This window comes from Rhodnius prolixus, unplaced genomic scaffold (genome assembly GCF_049639745.1).
Source record: "Rhodnius prolixus isolate KJV_2025 unplaced genomic scaffold, Rpr scaffold_5, whole genome shotgun sequence".
Classification (NCBI taxonomy): Eukaryota; Metazoa; Arthropoda; class Insecta; order Hemiptera; family Reduviidae; genus Rhodnius; species Rhodnius prolixus.
Window position 1 is genome coordinate 11,211,649 of NW_027411624.1, and position 20,942 is coordinate 11,232,590.

Here is a 20,942-nt window from a genome sequence, read left to right on the forward strand (position 1 = left end):
CTTCAAGAAAACGTTCGACTTCAAATGACGCTGAAAACTGTAGGCGAAGAAGTTGGGTTGGTGGATCCTATCTCATCTTTCTTACAGTCCTATCTTTGGATTTATTGGATAGTAAAAAGTAAAGTTTTACAGGCAGGCTTTACGTCCAACTACCAATTAGGTGTCGTGGACGGAGGCGACTAGCAAACATACTTTACTGTAAATTTCTTTGATTAACCTTTAAATAAAATCCAACGCCTAAGACCGGGGAATCGAACCCAATACCACAATGCATATTAGCTTTGCGGGTCTCGCCTCTTAACCGCTCGGCTACCGTGGCGATTTATTGGATATTTATCTGTTTGGTCCTATGAAAGAAGCCTAATTGGTAGTTGGACGTTAAGCACCGCCTGAAAAAATAGGCGATTACTTTACTTTACTACTTACTATGAAAGAAGCATCAAGTACAATTGCAACGAAGAGGTAAAATAAAAAAGTACAAAACTAGCTTCGAGATCAATGGTAAAGAATTCTTTGCTGAGTGAGGATAAGAAGATGGGACAAGTACATCAGAAGTTGGTACGGATAACAAAGAGGGGAAAAAAATGCATTGATATAATTAACCATTTTTGATGCACGGCTATTTGTCTGTTTAGTAACAGTGACACGAGGAGGTCGAATGACACCAAATTTTTGATTTTTCATGTCATCATCATTATTGCCAGAATGTTTATTCCTACTCCATAAATTGTAAATTATGTATAGGCATTTTAATAATAATGTAGGTTTGGGAAGGGATTTAGCTATGCAGTTAGCGTATTGTATTCCCACGCGGAGATCCCTGGTTCGAATCCAGCTGCTGGTCCCTTAGATTTTTCTCTTTCTAGGAGCTTCTTACACTTCACTAACCGGTGATGGACAGTGTTGTCTGTAACGAGAGAACACTGTCCGGAGGCCGGCAGTGCACTGAAAAAAGCTACTCCGAGCACCAATAACTTCAGAAGTTGACGCGCTCTAAATAATTAAAAATAATAATGGAGGTTATTTCCATAATGGAAACACGAGTAAAGGGATTTCTAGTTATTATTACCAACCATAAAGAAGGTTAAAATAATTGTGTGAGTAACCATTTTGACATAAACATAACACTAAATGAAACTAATGTTTGCATAGTTATAACCAATATTCAAAATTTCGAATAAATATTTACCTTCAACATGCAGAATACTGCATGGTGAAGCGTTATAATTTATCATAAACATTAAAAATGATCAAAATTTATTTACGTACATTTCGAGAATGATTAAATGAAAACAACTCGATTAAATCAAGAGTCGGTCGATTGTGATGTAGTATGATCCAATGCCGTCCGTACAGCTGATGGAGGTACGAATTTTCATCACGATTAAACGTTAACTGAGAGCAACATTTTATTATCGTTGCTAGGAGCCTACTATTTTGGTTAAATTGTATAAACATTGGCCCAATAAGAGTGTATACTTGTAATGTTTGTAAATAGAATAAAAACAATTTATTATATCAGAAAATATGAATTTACAGGGAAGAGATCAATTCAATGGTTAGCTGGGTTCTAACGTGGAGCTTCTGGGTTCGAATCCAGCTGCAGTCCCTTAGATTTCCTCTTATTACAGCTTATTGTCCGGTAATTGGACGGTGTTGTCTGTAACGAGTGAGGAGCCTTCCAATAAAAAGGCTCTGAGCGCTAATCAGCTTCGATGTAGGCGCGTCTTAAAAAAAAGATAACATTCAATTGTTTGCTGATAAGAATTGGCATTTACACGATCTTTTTCTGTAAAATAAAACTAGCCTGCAGCAATTTCATAATTTAGCGTTGTAAGTTTTACAAGAATCTAACTTTGGTTGTTTCTGACTTTCATGAACGATTTTCTCAAAATGTTTCTACAAGATCTATTTATTTATTTTTATTTTTTACCAATGATCCGGATTTTTAGGGCGGAAAAATATTAACGTTAGAGGACCCTTGGATGCGACAAAAAGACCTGAATTAACTGAGTGATTGGTCAAAAAAAGAACTGCTTGTTGTACATAAAGCAATCAACTTCCCTAGATAGAAAACCCGTATTTGGCCTCTTACACACTATGAGATTCTCTATTAAATAGAGTTGGTGTAGAGAGGAACCTTGGAGAGCACTTGGACCAGATACCCCAAAGAATACAAAGAGAGAAAAGCAGCTAAGTTCGTGGAGGTTTTCTTTAGGTATTGCAGGGATATCAAGGATTGTTTAAGCTTAAAATCCATTTACTTCTTCGTCTTATCAGGACTGAACCTGAGTACGCCTCCATTATTTGGAATCCGTAAAAAGTAGCCCACAATACTGTAGTTAAAAAAGAAAATTTTTTGCACACATCCTTGAATATTCAAGGCAAATCGGCAAAAGGCGACGGAGTTGAATTTGGTTTCTCTTGAGGACAGTCGTCTGAGGAGTTGATAAGCTTTGTTTTTATTTTTGTTTAAAAATTCTAATCGACAATGATGATGACAATGATGATTATGTAGCGCGAGAATCCATGTTTCATTCGTCAGACTCAGTCGCATTTACTTCAGAGCACTATCAGCGAATAAAAAAGTTTTAGAGAGATGTTGTAGAAGCTGGAGCCATCCAAAGAGAGAAGATGATTAGCATTTTTTGTAAAAATAAAAAATTAGCCGAAAATGACCCATGTTATATCCCCGGTGGACACCCATAGATTATATAAGTACATTTGTAATAATAATAATTATTATAATTATAACTGACGTGGACGGAGGCTACTAGCAAACATACTTTACTGTAAATTTCTTTTATTAACCATTAAATAAAATCCAAGGCCTAAAGACCGGGAATCGAACCCAGTACCACAATACATATTAGCTTTACAGGTCTCGGCCTCTAACCGCTCGGCTACCGTAACGTATAGTCACGCACGGGATTTGAACTGGGGATCTCACAATTAAATAAATTTTATCCAAAAGCTTTTTTGTCTGATCTTAATTAGTAGCACCAAAAAAAAAACAATATTTTACTATTTACTGAACACATATACAAACAGAATCTAATTTTCAAAAAACCACTTTTTTTATTTTTTGGACTTACACAAGACGTTTTTTACTTCCGGTAAAATTCAAAAATCGTTCTCTTGATTTAAAGGAACTGGACTTGTTCTTGCATGTTCTTGCGAATTAGGCAGTTTAATTAGCAAACTCTGAAAAAAAAGGAGCTAAAATTAGAGCTAACAAAAATAAATCGTCAAAGGTTCTTAGTTTAATTAAATTTTCCGACAAAGAAGGAAAGTGATCGGAAATATAAAAGGTTTTATATCAGTTCCTTGAATGTATTTTCTTTATTTTTATTACCGGATTTTATTACAATATTTATCAGTGATTTCATTTAAAAGCTATCTTGTCTTTATCAAGTTATCTAGTATTGGGAGAAAAAACCTATATATACTTTTAGCAAGAGTTTTCTCTTTAAGGACAAACTAGTTTGATCAAACTGGCTGAAGTTGTTAAAAATAAAAGGGTGTAGATTTTAAGGAAGAAGTTTTCTCTGCTACAGTTGAACGCCGCAATAACAAGAGAATCGAAAATGGCTTTTTCGATTCTTTTTAAACTCATTGTTATAATTAGATATAGAACTAGTATTTGTAACCTTTTTTTGTGTTAAAATTCGATTAATCGATATTAGAAAAAAAAAACGAAAAAGAAAAAAATATTGGTTGGGTAGTTTCCTGTAATGCAGGGTCCCTAACAGGAAATGAACTGATCAAGATTCAACCATCAGATAGAAATTTCTGAAAGTGTTGTTATATGAGCCGTTCACTGCACAAATCGATTAACACCACTTTTTTTTTAAATACCTTAAATTTAAGTACCAAAGTACTTGGTTCAGTTCATAGCTTTTTGTATTTATAATAAATTTCCCAAATAATAAAGATTCAACACCATTAAACGGCACAAATTTTTTTGGCCATTGGATAATAAATAATTTATTTCAGAAGACATTTCGATTAACTCCCCGTGCTCGTAATGTAAATCGTTGCAATAATTCAACTGGAATTCAGTAGCAGGCGCCTGAATAATAACAGTAAATTTATATGAATTTATATTATATAAATGGAATTTAAAAAAAAAAAATGTATAGTATGTCTTAGGATTTCTCCATTTTTTTGTTTTATGGAGTTGATCGACTTGTGCGGCTCAATTAACTTTTAAATTTATTTTCTTGATCAAGTACGCTACCTAGGACTGTATTTAGACAGTCGACTTACATAGAACCCACACACTAGACTGAAAAGACAAGAACTAAATAGACGATACGGACAACTACGAAGACTGCTAGGGCAGAGATCAGCCATGTGAACGTACAGAACAAGCTGACTCTATACAAGACACTACTAAGACCCATCTGAACCTACGGGAGCTGAGCTATGTGGCTCTGCGAAACCTTCTAACATCAAAAGAATCCAATCCTTTCAGGCTAAAGTCCTTCGGCATATCGTCAACGCTCCTTATTATTGCCCAATTTAACCCTCCATACAGACCACAATATCCCTTTTAATGACCTAATCCTTTCTCGCTTTCTTAAATTCCATAATAGCCTAACCATAAATCCTAATCCCACAGCAAAAGCCTTATCCTCAACAACCCATCCCAACAGTCCTCCACGACGCTGGCCCCGCGACCTTTTACCTATTTTCTAAACTTCCTTCCAACCTCTAGAGAGTTCCTGCATTGGCTGGCCCCCTCTCAGCATGCCTTCCCGATTGTGGCGCTGGATCCTCCAGGATTCAGCCTACAATCTGTGCATAACTAAATGAAGATCACATTTACTTGATGTATATGTATAAACAGGTTTTAAATAAATAAATATACAGGGTGTCCGTATTAAGACGGCTCAAATGCATTTCATGCTTAAACGGTTGTTCTGAGCGAAAAATGGTAGAGGAAAAATTTGTTGTCCGTCACCTCTAGTTTCAGAATATGTGACTTGATTTTAGATTCCTGCGCTCATACGCGGCTGACGCGCGACCGATAGTGAGAGTTTGCAGTTGACCCCCATTTTCATATACACCGTTTTAAAGAGTATAAAAAGTTATGAAAGAAACCGGAAACCGCAATTCGATATCTTCAAAATTAAAGGTGCTAGGCCATTTCAAAATCTGGTATTTATTAATCATATTTCAATTTTTTAACTTGTTATCAAGGAGAAAGAAGAGCACGCGATAGGTCATTTTTATGTATTTTTTCATCCCCTTTCTACTGAAAATATTGCCATGGCAGTAAAGCTAGTATTTTTCTTAATATCGGGAAATAAGTCGTTTTCCGAGTGATTTTTCTTAGAAAAATCAAAGTTAAGAGCTTTAGATGTTCTCAAGCACACACAAAATGGCTAAAAATTTATTTTACATCTGTTACAAAGAAGAAGGTTTAATAATTATTTGATAATTTTGGGAGAGTTGCGTTTAATTACCAAAAAAATTGGAAACCTCCTGCCACATATTTAAGTGAACACATATCTTTCATGTAAAGGATCAAACTTGTTCCTTAATTTATCAAATAATGCACTTTACTCAACCGTCCCTTTTTTTTTAGTTTAACCGTCCCTGGATAGATCTCAATGTAAATGTATGGTTACAAATTTTGGTAAGAAGTGAAATATTACCGAGTTTAGAGCATTGAGTATAATACTAATAAAAAGTCATGTGAGGAGTGTTCACATCAGAATTTCTGTTACGGGGCAAGAATTTTAACAATATTTAAACGTTTAAAAAAGTTGGCATTGCCCATTTTATACAGCCAATAATCATGCTAAAGAATAAATAGATATCTGATTAAAAATAGAGTATTACAACGTAGAATTTACCAAGGTAGGATAAAAGTAGACGGATAAGAGGGCGGTTGTGGTAGTTTGGGGGAAAGAGTAGAAGAGATGAGATTGAGGATGAAGTATCCATCAGGTAAAATCGAAAGTAGATTGGGCACCATACAGCCTGAGGGAGGCCTAACGATGGAAATGTTCTAAATCGAGAGGTTAAATGTTTAAAAGATCAAAGTTGGTAACTGCGTGGGGCATGGGAAATGTTGTTTAAAGGTTAGAACTTCATTTAGGAAAGAAGTTTTCTTTAAATAACAGTAAATCTTTAAAAATCTTGTCCGGATCATCAACCTAACTTTTGGTAATTTGGATCTTACAGTCTCATAAGATCAGCGAATTATATCGCAAATGGAGAATGATAATTTTTTTCAAAAATACTCAATAACTTATTGGTTGGCAGAAAACATTCAACTCAATGAGAACTAGGCAAAAACCGCATTCGAATGATTCCTTTAATCCTGATGATTAATCCTTTAATCTGATGGTTGAATTTCGATAAAATTGAACGAATATTGAAAATGGTGCAGTTCTAGATAATTGGATCATTAAATTTATCCGAACCTTTCACGCATATTTATTGTGTCTTTACTCCAAACTATTTTATTTACCTCTGATAATGGAAGAAAGTTCGAAACCGGTCAGCGGTACAATAAATATACGTGTTAAAGTTATAATTAATTGTGTTATAAAAATTTAAAGTAATCGCTCTGAAACCCATTGAGAAATACTCTTAAAGAAAACGGGCTACATTTCTTTAAGTAAGAAATGGGTACCTCAATTCTTGCATTCACGTTACAAATTGTATTAGAAGGGCGATTCCACCAAAAAGGGGAAGGAACGCAGGCAATCCAAAATGCCGATTTTTTCCTCACCTACTCCTCACTTCCTAAGAGGCACCGGGGCTTCAAAACCAACAAATCCGGCTGAAAATTGCCAGACGTCAATACTATAAACTATAAACCTGACGGCAGTTAGCTCGGGATCTCCACTGTTTCCGATGTTCCTTTAACCCGTTGCCGCAAATGACGGCTATAGCCGTCCGATCTTTGTTGATATGTAGGCAAACGACGTCTATAGCGGTCGTGCACATTTTAATTAACAAAAAAAAGTACAGCGTTAGTACGAAGTGTACTAACGCATACACTTGTTAATTATTGAATAATACATTTTTTTAAAAAAAGGTACAGCATGCCAGACAGCATATCAATTGTTTTTTTATGCGTTTTCGCATGCATTATCGCTCCGAAATATTTGTGCATCTATAGAGAAATGACGGGTATAACAGTCGAGAGTTTTTTTGGAAAAACTGTGGCCAAATGTGATAATTTTTACTTCCAAACATACAACTTACACTTGATTCCATCTGGCAGTCATAAACAATTGAGAAAAAAAAAGTGTGTTTCTGAGCACGATTATCAAATTAAAAGTGTGCGGCAACGGGTTAAAAATCCACAGCACCACCTCTGTTCTACAACGTTGATAGAATACAGGGATAATGGGCTGAAGATGCGTTGTAATCAATGCTGCTCCTTCCTTTGCTGTTTCATCAGCAAGTTCGTCGTTACCCGGAATCCCGGAATGACCAGGAGACCAGGTAACCGAAACAGTATTCAAAGCTCCTAACAAATTGAGAGCAAGAATTGACCGAGATTTGGTTCTTACTAGAAGAGGCCAGAGCTTTAATTGCAGCCTGGCTATCCGTGAAGAACCTAATATCAGTATCGGCAAATCCCTTCCAACGGAGTAAGGTAGCTGCCATCTCAATGGCAGCCAACTCCGCCTGAAAAACAGATGCAAAATTACCAAGATCAAGGCAGGTGCGTTCCCATCTGAGCCAAAACTGGGGTCCCCAAATGCGGAGGCCCGGCACCTGCCCTATCCATCAAAGAAACATCCGTAAAAACAGAGATGGCTATTATTGGCAACTCGACAGCCGAAACGCAAGCCCTCCTTCCTTGCCAGGATCCGAACCCATTAATTCCTACGGAAATCCAGAGTCGCATACCCCCGGCATGGAGTGTACGCTGCAATTTGCTTTTTATCTTCCCTGACCAGATCAGCATGACTAAAAAGCCTGCCTTTCCATCCAGAGAAAGTTCGTAGTCGCCCACGTGCCGACACTCTCAAGTCTACGCGCGGCCATCAGAGCCTCTCCCCTCAGAAAAATATCCAAGAGAGGAAGCCGTAACATAAATTCCAGGGCGGCAGTGGTAGTACTCTGCAATGCTCCGATAATCAATAAACATGCTTGCCGCTGGACGCGTTGCAAAACATTACAAAGCGTCTTCTGACGAGTAGCATTCAACCACACAATACAGCCGTAGGCTTGCATTCTCGTTTCTTAAGCAAGCAATTTAATGAGGTTGCGTAAGCAATAATAATTAAAAACAAAGAAGACTAGGTGAACAGGTGAGTAAAGAATGTTTACCACATCATTTTTTATTAAGAAGAGAAAAATAAAGTTTTAAAAAAAATAGAGGCCTCGCTTCTAACCGCTCGGCTACTGTAGCGCCTGCTGTAATATTATACGAGTACAAAGCCGGAATGTTATGTTATGTTGGTTTGCATAACTCCAACCTATAGGGAGTTTACAATGGATTTGTTACGTCTGACATAGAACCTTATATTTAATATTTCACTGAAATTATAGTAATAATGCAGCCATTTAGACATTTATAGTTTATTATATTATATATTTTTTTTAACTTTATTTTGTAATCTACAATCTGTATGCATTGTATACAATCAGTAAATATGGAGAGAGTGATGAACTGGTGCGGGAGGAGAGCCGGAGGAGAGAATCTACCCAGCGGTAGCACTCTCTATAGGAGAGAGGAGAATGTGAGGAGGAGAGTAATAATTTAGGTCTTCAGCCTACAAGGAAGTCGCGGGGCCACTGGCGATTCAGTCGGCGAGGAGTATTAGGGATGTCAGAGGAGGCGAGAGACTGTACAAGAGGATTAGAGCAAGTAGAGAGAGCAGTATGGAATTTTTGGTATTTAGTCTTGGCGAGTTGGTCTATGAAGGGAATGTTGAGGTCGGTGTGAAGAGTGAGGTTAGTCACCGTAGAAAGGAGCGTCAGCTATCTGTCGGAGGAGTTTCGACTGAAATGTTTGTACAGTCCGTATGTTTATCTCTTTAACAAAAACTTACAGTTTAAAATGTTAAGTATAAGGGTTGATTAAACGCCAAAAGGTACACAAATCAGCTAGTACCCAACATTTCATTCATGCTTAGCTGATATAATTTAAGTAATTTTGCTGCATTAACTTTTTCTTCACATTTTTTTAGAAATTATTAGATGCCACAGACCCTTATGCTGGCCATTTTCATCTACAAAATATTTGTTCAAGTAGCACTGTAGATTGACTGTAATATCTAGTTATTTATAATAATCAAACTATTAATTACAGGTGAAAAAGAAAAACGTTATAAAAAATAAAAAAAAATTATGAGGCTAAAAAATTCAAAACCTTTTTTTAAAAAATGCTTATATCAACATACATCAATGATTTTGTTTATTTTATTTTATTTATTTTTTTAAATCGTCGGTTTAAGTTCATTCTTCGATTAAAGTAATTGTTATTTTATGTAGTAGTCAAACGTTTGTAATAATAGGTAATAATTACCTGGCTTTATCGCAAATAATATAGTTTTCTTCAATTACACTCTCAATGTAGCTGTTCTTCACACAATGTTGAATATATGTAATATAAAATAAATAAGATATGCATATTTTTAGGGCAGCTAATTATTCCAGTATTTTACTATAAGTAAAATTAGGGAGACTAAATTAAATTACAATTTATTGAGAAATGAATAATTGTTGAATAATCTACTTGTTATTAACTGTGAGTTATTTGTGCTCACGAATATTTCGGTAAGACGAATTCAAGACTGAAATATTCTGTTAAATCCGTGATTCAAATTTAAACAGTAGCCGACTCTAACTTTGTTTTTCTCTACTTTAACATGAATGTATATGTGACTACTAAAAATAAAGGGCATATTAAAGATAAATCCAAAGAATAATTTGAAATGGAGTTAAAATAAAGTACCTATTTAAAAACGAAGATATAATATACATTTTATCATAATTATAACAAAATAATATAATGAATGATCTAGCCAGCATAAGGGTCTGTGACATCTAATAATTTCTAAAAAAATGTGAAGAAAAAGTTAATGCAGCAAAATTACTTAAATTATATCAGCTAAGCATGAATGAAATGTTGGGTACTAGCTGATTTGTGTACCTTTTGGCGTTTAATCAACCCTTATACTTAACATTTTAAACTGTAAGTTTTTGTTAAAGAGATTTTTGTACCTTTTGGATAGATTTTCATTTTTGTCTATTTTACAAAGTTACTTATCTGTTTCAGAGATTTTTTTTAAAATTTAGAATAAGCAATTCTATCATTATAACCTGATAAGGTGTTAAGTCGGAACTGTAACTACCATTGGAGAGATCTTTTTAAAGAATGATTATAGTTGCCATCCTCAATAACAATTTTTTTTGAGAAAGCGTTTTGAATAAAATAGGAAGGTATTTGTACGTAAAAAGCAAAATTAAACTGCGATTTCAGTACTTCCTCTTAAGAGGAGTAAGAAAAATAAACTGCGATTACAGTACTTCTCCCTAAAAGGCAAAGATTTACAATTCATTAATGTAAATAGGTTCACCCATTGATAATTTAAACGATTGCAGTACTTCCTCTTAGTAGGTGCAAGAGCTTGATGGCCCTTCACAGCCAAGTAGAGGAGCTTTAACAACTTATTCGAGCTGAATTTTATCAAAATCGGACTAAGCGTTATAGAAATATTGGTAATAATAGTTTTAGAAAGGGCCTTACTTGGGTGGGGCAAACTCCCCTCCTTATGAGGCACAGCGTTCAGACTTTTAAAGTGCAAATCTGTACAAAATTTCGATTCGAATGACACTTCATTCATGACAATCGGTTCACGTGTCGATAATTTGAAACGATTGCTATACTTTCCCTTAACAAGAGTAAGAGCTGATCGCCGCTTTAATGTTACGTAGAGGAGCCCTAACTCTATCATCCTACCAAATTATTTCAAAATCGGGCTAAGATTTACAGAGTAATTAGTAATAATAATTTTGGAGGGGGCCTTACATAAAGGGGGCTAACTCCTCTCCTATTCGATGTACAGCGTCGAGACCCCCAAAAGGCACATCTACATAAAATTCTGAATCGAATGACACCTCATTCATGAAAATCGGTTCACGCGTTTAGGCGCTACGTTGTTTACAAAAAAGGTAACAACAACAACAACAACAACAACAAGAAGAAGAAGAAGAAGAAGAAGAACAACAATTTCTGAAATTGCAGTTTTTGCTCATTTTCGGCAACTTTTTTCTCAAAACCTATTAGATCTGGGTTGTTGCAAAAAAATTACAGCTATAAAGGAGGGTTTGCCCTATATTTTAAAGAAAATTTGGGAATTTTATCTTTTATAGAAAAAGAGAAAAAAATTGTCAAAGTCGGGTGTTTTTCAACGTTACGCTTTTTCGTGCAGTTTTTGACGATCAACCCTTATACAACTGTCCTACCGGACAGTTTTAATTATATATAATTTTCTATTTAAGATACGTCAACTTCTAAAAAATCATTAACGTCCGGACATTTTCTCAATACACTGCTGGCCTAAGGAATTTGTTTACTCTCGTAACTAACTACTATTTCTATCACTGGATAGAAGCACATAGGAAGTAAAAAAACTGCGGGTTAGCAGCTGAATTCGAACCCAAAATCTCCGTGTTGGAATCCAGTATACGCTAACTACTGGAACTAATCCCTTTCCTTGGACCGTCTTTAAATTCAAAAGAACTTTGTCGGCCTGCTGTATACTTTATAACCACCTTTTTTATTTGCCTTTCTGATAAATTTATTCTATTTCATGACATGAACGACCACGAATGACGAAGCACGAATTTAAACATTGAACAAGTCTTAAACTCATCCCTACATCTTATATTACCCTATAAACATTCACTTCTTCTGAACGTAAAGTGCGACCTTATAATCGATCGGAAACTATCTTATAACAGCTAACATTTTTACGCAACCTACCAAAAAAAGATGGAATCATTTTTCTGACATGCATGTTTAATGCAACGCTGAGGCAACCCCAACTGATCTTTTATTCCGGTTCTAATGGAGATACCACAAAAGGAGCATTTCCTTTTCACAGTCTCGCTACTGCAAAGTAGTCTTTACTGCTTATCTTCAATAGAATATCAACCCTCGTCAATGACACCGCTATTCTATTTTACATCTACATTCAGTTCAAGCGAAATTTATCGTATCGCCATTTTCTGTATCCAAAATTTCATCCCAAATTTGAATATTAGCGATTATAATTTTCACTTTAAATCACGGAAGAGATCTTGTTAATTTTATTCACCAAAGCAGATTAGTTATCCTGAACTGTTTGGTGAGCCTGATATTGTGTCTTGCATAAAAGGCAGGAAGACTGCGATGGTTGGGACACATACACCGAATGGAGGAAAGAAAGAACTCCAAAAAGAGCGCTGTATGGGCATCCTGGCGGGAGAAGGCCCCGAGGCAGACCAAGGCTGAGATGGCTGAGGGACATGGAGGATGATATTGAGGCGGTCGGCCCTGCAAGGTTGGAGAACGGCTGCGAAGGACCGTGAACGGTGGAAAGCTGTTGTGGCTGAGGTCCAGGCCCTTCATGGCTTGTGATGATCAGGGAGTGAGTGAGTGAGATTAGTTATCTTGGTTTCTTTTGATCTTTAAAGGTTGAATTGACAGCTTGATGTAGAGAATTTGACTTCTAAAAACGAAGCCCAAGTTCATGCACAACACTTGTCGAGTGAGTCTAGGTTTTAATCTTGAATTTTTACGATGAAAGTCAAATGGGTTTTAAATAGGTGAAAGATTAGAATTACCTCCTCTCTCAAAATAATGGGAGAAGTACCATTATCTTATAAAAATGGCATTGTTTTTTCGATAGTTTCTAGTTAAATTTTCAGTAGCTTGTGGCATCCACTCAGAGATGTTTCAAGCGAAAAATATAATACAAGTTTATTTAAATCTCCTACTTAGGTATAATCATTGGAAAATGAGAAAAAAATGAACTAAACTCAGTCCAAATCACTTTTAAATTAAGATCAATTCAGGCGCCTGTTCAACTGCATGGAATTACTGTTCCTTGACGTAATACGTTTCTTAGGGCTGTACATTAGACTAAACTACTAACCAAGGAACCCACATACTCGGACTAAAACGACCAGACGTTTCAACCAACTTTCTAGGCTACGTGACCGCAAATCTAAAGCGTGACTTAAATCACAAACTAACCATGTACAATGGGCATAAGGGCTCAACCAAACATTCAAATTCCAAACGGATACAAACACTACGATCCGAAATCTTACGAAAAATCCTGTATATCTAACCTTACCATTCACACCGACCTTCACATCCCTTTTGACGTTCAACCATCTAATTAAGTCGAGCTATCGTGAATTTCACGGTCTCCCATCCTAATCCTCTTGAGCAACAGCTCTCTTCTCCTTATCTTCCAGACAATCCTCTTCAACGCTTAAAGTGGCAGTGGCCAGAAGAATAAGTCGTCTTTGAAGTACATCATGAGTTTCCACACTGGGTGATTAACAAGTCAAGTAATAAATGAACTGAACACAGTCCTACGTCCGCGGGGTGGGCCTTGGTTTCCCTCGCAATCAGCCTCCATAAATCTCTATCACTAGTTTTTTTTTTAATTTCCAACCCTCGAACCTTTAGGCACTTCAGATAAATCCTCTACCTCGTGTAACCTTCTTATTCTCAAAGTCGAACTCGGTGTTCTTGTAACAGTCTACAGCTATATAAAATTTAGCTAGTTTACAGAATTCTATATTCCTTTTTGTAACCATTGAACCAAGAGATAACCATGCGAGTGATGCACACACAATTTAGGACTACCAGTCAAACAACATTGTCACCTTGAGATGGGAAAGTTTTTCAAAAAACCGTATCTCCTTGGAATAAATCGTTATTGCCCCTGCACTTCTAAACAAAGAGAATCAAACGACGGCTGACGCACTCGGGGGAAATCCTGCAATACAATCCGTCTAGACCACTTTTAAAGGCAATCAGCGCCCTCATTAGCAACTTGTTCCATTATCCTAATTACAATGCAAGTTAGATGGTTTTATTTAATAAAATGTAAATAATGACGATATAACTTCCGGACTGTATACGTAAATTCATTTATTAAATATCTTTGACTTTTTTTTTTATGAACAACCCACCTGCGTCAGGTAACAAAATGGGGAATCTCAATTGAGGTGACGTGAAAGATGAGTCAGTTACTTCTAAAGGGCTATGTACCCTGAAATCTTGTACTTAAATGATTGCATTTATTTGATCTCGAATAATCGTTAATTTCTCTTATTTAATTCCATTTCAAATTTCTATTTTCAAATAATCAAGCGAAAGTATCAAATCGAGATTACACTAATTTAGCTAGGATGCCCTAAATAGAATTGCCGTATTTATTTTAAGTTTATTTTGGTCTACACGTGCTTGGAACAATCAGGAGGAGCCATAATTTAAAAAAAAATGACTAAAAGAGGCATTTATTTGTTTTTAATTATTTACGAATTATTTCATAAGTTTCTATTTTACGGATGATTTTATAATTTATAATTGATAAGATAATTTTATTTCATAAGACGGATTGTATTGCAGGATTTCCCCCGAGTGCGTCAGCCGTCGTTTGATTCTCTTTGTTTAGAAGTGCAGGGGCAATAACGATTTATTCCAAGGAGATACGGTTTTTTGGAGTGTAGAACATGATGCAGTAAGTGCAACAGATGCAACGAAGCGAAATATCAACTTCGAACTAGCTGGAATTTTTTTAATTTTATTTTTGAGTTTCGGTAGATGCACAAAAAACACACATAGACGTACTCACAAAATGATGGTGAACGATATACGAGGTCTGTAAATTAAGTAATGAGACTGATTTTTTTTAATTTTTTGTATTAAAAAAGAATTACAATTCTATATTGTCACCTTTAAAATAACTTCCTTCTGAAGCCACACATCGCTGGAGACGTTTCTTCCACTCCTCATAGCAGTGCTCGAACTCCGATACTGGAATAGCCTTCAGCTGGTCGGTTACAGCCGTTTGAATGTTTTCCGACTGTCCCAAAATCAGTTCCCTTGAGGTGATTTTTCCAACTTCAGGAAGAGAAAAAAGTCACAAGGAGAACTCAAGTCAGGCGAATAAGGTGGCCAAAAACTCGTTTATTGAAATTGCTGTGTGGGCAAGGAGCATTATTGTGAAGCAACACCCACTTTTTCTTGATGTTTGGTCTCACACGAATGACCCCTTTTTCGAGAAGTTTTTCAAGAACCTCTCGATAAAAGTGTTGATTGACCTTTTGACCTTGAGGTAGAAACTCTTTGTGGATGATTCCGTGGATATCGAAAAAACAAATCAGCATGCATTTGATCTTCGACTTCGCCATCCTTGCTTTTTTGGGCCTTGGTGAGGTTGAAGTGTGCCATTCCATGCTCTGACGCTTGGTTTCTGGGTCGTACTCTCAAACGCCCAAGAATCGTCACCAGTCTTCAAAATCATTTTGGGGCAGTCGAAAACATTCAAACGGCTGTAACCCCGACCAGCTGAAGGCTATTCCAGTATCAGAATTCGAGCACTGCTATGAGGAGTGGAAGAAACGTCTCCAGCGCTGTGTGGCTCCAGAAGGAAGTTATTTTGAAGGTGACAATATAGAATTGTAATTCTTTTTGAAAAAAAAAAAAAATTAAAAAATCAGTCTCATTACTTAATTTACAGTAAAAGTAGATATAGAGGAAGTAAAACCAATTTTACGGTGCTGATATTGGATAAATGGATTGAGCAATAATTTCAGTAAAATTTAGCATTAATTGAAAATTAGCTGAAAATAAAATTTGCAGTAATAAGAGATAATCGGTTACATTTCAGACAATGTTTATCCAAAACAAAGAACTTCATCCTAGAACAGGGGTCGGCAACCCGCGGCTCGCGAGCCGCATGCGGCTCTTTTATCCAAATTGTGTGGCTCTTCAGCGTGCCCAAAATATATTGTCTATTTTAAATTTATTGTAACAAACGAAAATTACATTTCTCAAAGGTATTTTTTCAAAAAGAATTTTAAAGTGATTGATAGGTTCGAAATTGAATAGAATTATACAATATCAATATAAAGTACTTGATTTATATTGTAAGACTGCCGCCTTTTCATTCGTTATTATTTATTTTTTTATTTACGTATTTTTCGTACTTTGCAATATGTGAAAATAAATATATACCTAAAACAATTAAATGTTATTGAATATCATAAAATAATAATTTGCGAATACAAATGATCTACAGAGGTTTTTTACACCATCATCCTTGCGGCTCTTGGTAAGATTTATTAAAATTATTTAAGGAGAAATGGCTCTCTACTTAAAATAGGTTGCCGACCCCTGTCCTAGAACAATACCTAACGTTTTCCACTATCCTTTATCAATAATTAATTTTTTTTTTTCTTTCAGTTTTCTGTAATCATCCAGAAATAGAAAACCAAATTGAGCTAATCTTTCTAATCGTACAAATACAGTATATGTGTCCCATCTACAGTTTCCCGCTCAAAGCTAGCCGCCAAATGAAGTGGTGAGGTTAACAGCCACCTCCACCTATTCCAGTCGGTAAACAGCCTTGGTAGCTAGTGCTGCGCCGTCTACACGTTTTGTTAGCGGTAGTCGCCTTTTTAGTTCAGACTCCCGGCAGAGCTCGCACCAAGTGTATCAATCGCCGCCAGTTGACCCTCACCTTGAAACTGTTTCAAAATACTCGCGTGGCGATCATTTATTTTTTTTAAAAAAATAAACGCATGCATTTTGATTTATTATTTCTTTTTGTTCCTTTATCTCAATCGTTTTTTGATTTTATTTCTCTTTAATGTGTTGTGATGATAGTGATTTGTTTTTTCAATTTTACTTTTTTTAATTAATGTGATCAACTACATTAATCACCGCAGCATCCACACCTTTATTTCAATTTGATGTAAGAAGATTTCAATAATAGCAAAAAAATGGATAGCGGTATGTAAATTATTTATTTATTTTTTTTAAAGCAATAAATTTAATAAATATTTATTATTTTTAAATGAAAATAGGCCATTATTTGCTTCCCACCAAATTTTTGATTCCGGAAATAAAGTGATTTTTATAAAACAATTAGAATAGAAAAATTCTGTGTTTCATGAAATTTTTACACATTACAGGTGTTCTGCGCTAATAATATTTAAATGATTTTTGAAATTAATAATAATGTTAATAAAAAGTAATAGTTCTGATTCCAATAACAAAGATAGATAATAATAACAATAATAATAATAAATAGAACATAATAATATTATTAAAACAGATACGAAAATAGTGATAATAAGAAATAACCAAATTGTCTTTTCTAACTTCAAGAAGCTATGATGAATAATTTGAATAAACTAAAAACTTTTATTAATCATTATTCAATTTAAATTAATTATTATTTCATTTTTTAATTATTTTTTTTTAAATTATTATTTCTTTATGAAAATAGATCGACTTTAAGAGAGCAAAAAACAAAGCATGTTGTAGGGCTACTAATCATTGAGAATAAACGATCTTATTTTGAGGGCTTCGATGGTTAAATAATATAATATATTTAAATGGTCAGGAGAATCAATTATTAACCATTTTTTTGTATAAATTCATTTTATTTTTCTTGTGCATCACTCGCGCTAAATAATGTTTTCTGATTGGATCATAAATAGGGCACTGGATGTCCCATACTTTCTGGTTTATTCATGTTACAAAATGAACAGACGGAGTCGGTATTTATTGTATGATATCCATTTTTAAAAAAAAAACAAAAAAAACACATTTTAATTACTCCATGACTGGACATCCTTAATTCTCTAATTACTTTTAGTTTATCAATAACACAATCATACTTTTTAGATAATCCTCAGATACCCCGAACCCACTTATATCTCTATAAATATAACTACAGCCGGAATTGATCGCTCGCTGTACATCCAAACCCATTTTTCCAATATGTTTCGTATTACTCTTTTGACAAGCAATTATTTATTGGTCTTATTAATAATTAACATCAGAATTTCTTTTCTACCACATTCCCTCCCAAAATACTGCTAACTTGATAATATAACTTTTAGAAAATCCGTCCTATTATTAAAGGAACAACGATTTATTTTTAAAAAAATTTTAACAGCCGTGAGATTTTAAATTAAATAAATAAAAATAGATTTATGGCGGGAAAAAAAACCACGTAAATTGGAAATGACAAAAAATACTACGTTTATGTAGTTTTGAAACATTATTTATCTTGATTATATTTTAGGCTTCATTATCCAAATAAATGCAACGTTTACAAAAATAATTTTTAACTAATCGCCGAGAAAATAATCGTTAAGTTGTCACATCCTCTAATTGAATTCGTAAAAAAAAGAGATGGTATTACGGCGATAAGCGAGATTATCGATTTTGTGGTTTCAATAGAAGTACCTATTTTGAAGTCCACCTGAGTTCGAAATATGTACGAGGGTCGTTTGAAAAGTCCGTGCAAAAATAAAAACTACTTAATTTTTTGGGGTAAACCTTTTTTATTTTTCAACATAGTCTCCTTTTAGGCTTATACATTTCGTCCAACGCTGCTCTAGTTTGTTGATCCCTTCCGAATAATAGGATTTGTCCAAGTCTGAAAAATAGCCATTCGTTTCTGCAATCACCTCCTCGTTTGAATAAAATCTTTTTTCCCGCCAGCTATTTCTTCATATTGGGGAACAAATAGTAGTCCGAGGGAGCCAAGTCTGGGGAATAGGGGGGATGTGAAACGAGTTGGAACCCTATTTCCATTAATTTTGCGACCACAACTGCTGAGGTGTGAGCTGGTGCGTTGTCGTGATGGAAAAGGACTTTTTTGTGGGCCAATCGTGGGCGTTTTTCTTGTAGCTCGGTTTTCAAACGGTCCAATAACGATGAATAATATGCACCTGTAATAGTTTTACCCTTTTCCAGATAGTCGATGAGGATTATTCCTTGCGAATCCCAAAAGACAGTCGCCATAATCTTTCCGGCCGAAGGAACGGTCTTCGCCTTTTTTGGCGCAGATTCCCCCTTGGTAACCCATTGTTTAGATTGTTCTTTGGTCTCAACAGTGTAGTGATGTATCCATGTTTCACCCACAGTAACGAAACAACGCTTAAAGTCCTGCGGATTCCTCTGGAACAGCTGCAAACCGTCCTTGCAACACTTCACACGATTTTGTTTTTGGTCAAGCGTGAGCAATCGCGGCACCCATCTTGCGGATAGCTTTGTCATGTCCAAATGTTGATGAAAAATATTATGTACCCGTTCATTCGAGATGCCTACAGCACTAGCAATCTCACGCACCTTCACTCTTCTGTCATCCATCACCATATCATGGATTTTATCATGTTCAGCGTCACTTGTGCCCATATGGCCACTCCGAAAATTTTGAAACCACTTATAAACTGTTCTAATCGAAGGTGCAGAGTCACCATAATGTTTATCAAGCTTCTCTTTAGTCTCCTGAGGCGTTTTCGCCTTTCATAAAGTAGTGTTTAATCAACACACGAAATTCTTTTTCGTCCATTTTTTGAAAATCACTCGACTTCCTCGATTCAAACGAATGCCAAACACAAAGAAATAGACCGATCTGGCTGAAACTTGGTGTGTGTTCTTCCAAGAGATGCTGCTAACTAAACATAACCTCGATACGCGCCAGTGGTGCTATCTCTCTGACTTTGCACGGACTTTTCAAACGACCCTCGTATTTTGAAAAAAATACTAATAATATATGTAAATAAATCTGTGTGCGGAATAACTTAAAAACGGCAAGTTAGTTGGTACCATTATATTTAATAAGCTTTTAAATAAAATCAGCTGATTTGAATTTGATCATTTTCTTTTTATTTATTTTAAATTTATTTTCTTTAATTTTTTATTTTAATTTCAACATTTCAGCCATTAAAATAATCTTTGAAAATTTTATTTACGAAAGATCTACTAAACATTTAAATAGCTCTATAAGTTATTCCCTCGGCTCGGTATTTAATCTACTCTAAAAAATTCGTCCAAATCTTCTAAAATATCAAAAATGTTTACCCTGTTAAGACAAACTCATGTAAATAAATTCCTAAATAAACTGTTTTGTTACATAGTGGAGATATTTTAAAGTTAGTAATTTAAAGTTATTTTAAGTTAGAATTCATATCTAAAATGTTAAAAGCTGTTTTAAGTACTTTAGTACAGATAATGGCAATTGCCGTGTTGTTGTTTAAAGATTAGGTAACACATAATTAGTTGGGAACGCTTAAAGAAGATTTCAATTCAAAATTTAGAAATGTGCAAAAAAAAGAGTCTGATATAAACTCTATCCTTCTACAGTCAATAATTAAGCCTTACAGTAAAAAAAAGTGCCTTCAATTTTGCCTAATAAAATTGTCAAAATTTTAATCATAATTATATACATATAAGAAATAAATAAATTCATATTTAACTTTTTAAAAACTTTTCAAAATTGAATGCAAATAAACTAAAGCTAAATATTCAAAAAATATTTTATAGTGCTGATGAAAAATTCAATTATTAGATCGAAACTGCATTTAAAAATAGATCTGATATTTCTCTAATTGCAATTTAGTAATAACCAGATTCTTAAAATAATTTTGAACCAAAAAAATGACTAAAAACTTCATTCAGTAAAGCGAGAGACTTTCGTTCAACCCCAGCAAGTTCAATTTTTGAAATTTACTTACATAATTTCTATTAATATAATAATAATAGAATTAATTTTTATTCAAATCAAACGAAAAATTTATGAAAAGAATGAAAACAACTTTGGGAAGGGATTAGCCGAGTGGTTACCGTAAATGGGATTCGAACGTGAAGATCCCAGGGTTCGAAAACCTTAGATTTTCCCTTTTCTAGAAGCTTTTTACATCTGTGATGAACA

At 34.8% G+C, this 20,942-nt stretch overlaps 1 protein-coding gene across 1 annotated transcript in view; it reads left to right on the forward strand.

Annotated features, from left to right (window-relative positions):
• The first annotated feature begins 16,559 nt into the window (after window positions 1–16,559).
• The window catches only part of LOC141458910 (pyrokinin-1 receptor-like), a 165,752-nt gene continuing 161,369 nt past the window's right edge, over window positions 16,560–20,942 (forward strand). Inside the window, 1 exon segment of the mRNA XM_074137490.1 lies at window positions 16,560–17,002. Coding sequence (XP_073993591.1) covers window positions 16,993–17,002 — 10 coding nt within the window. The 5' untranslated portion in view covers window positions 16,560–16,992.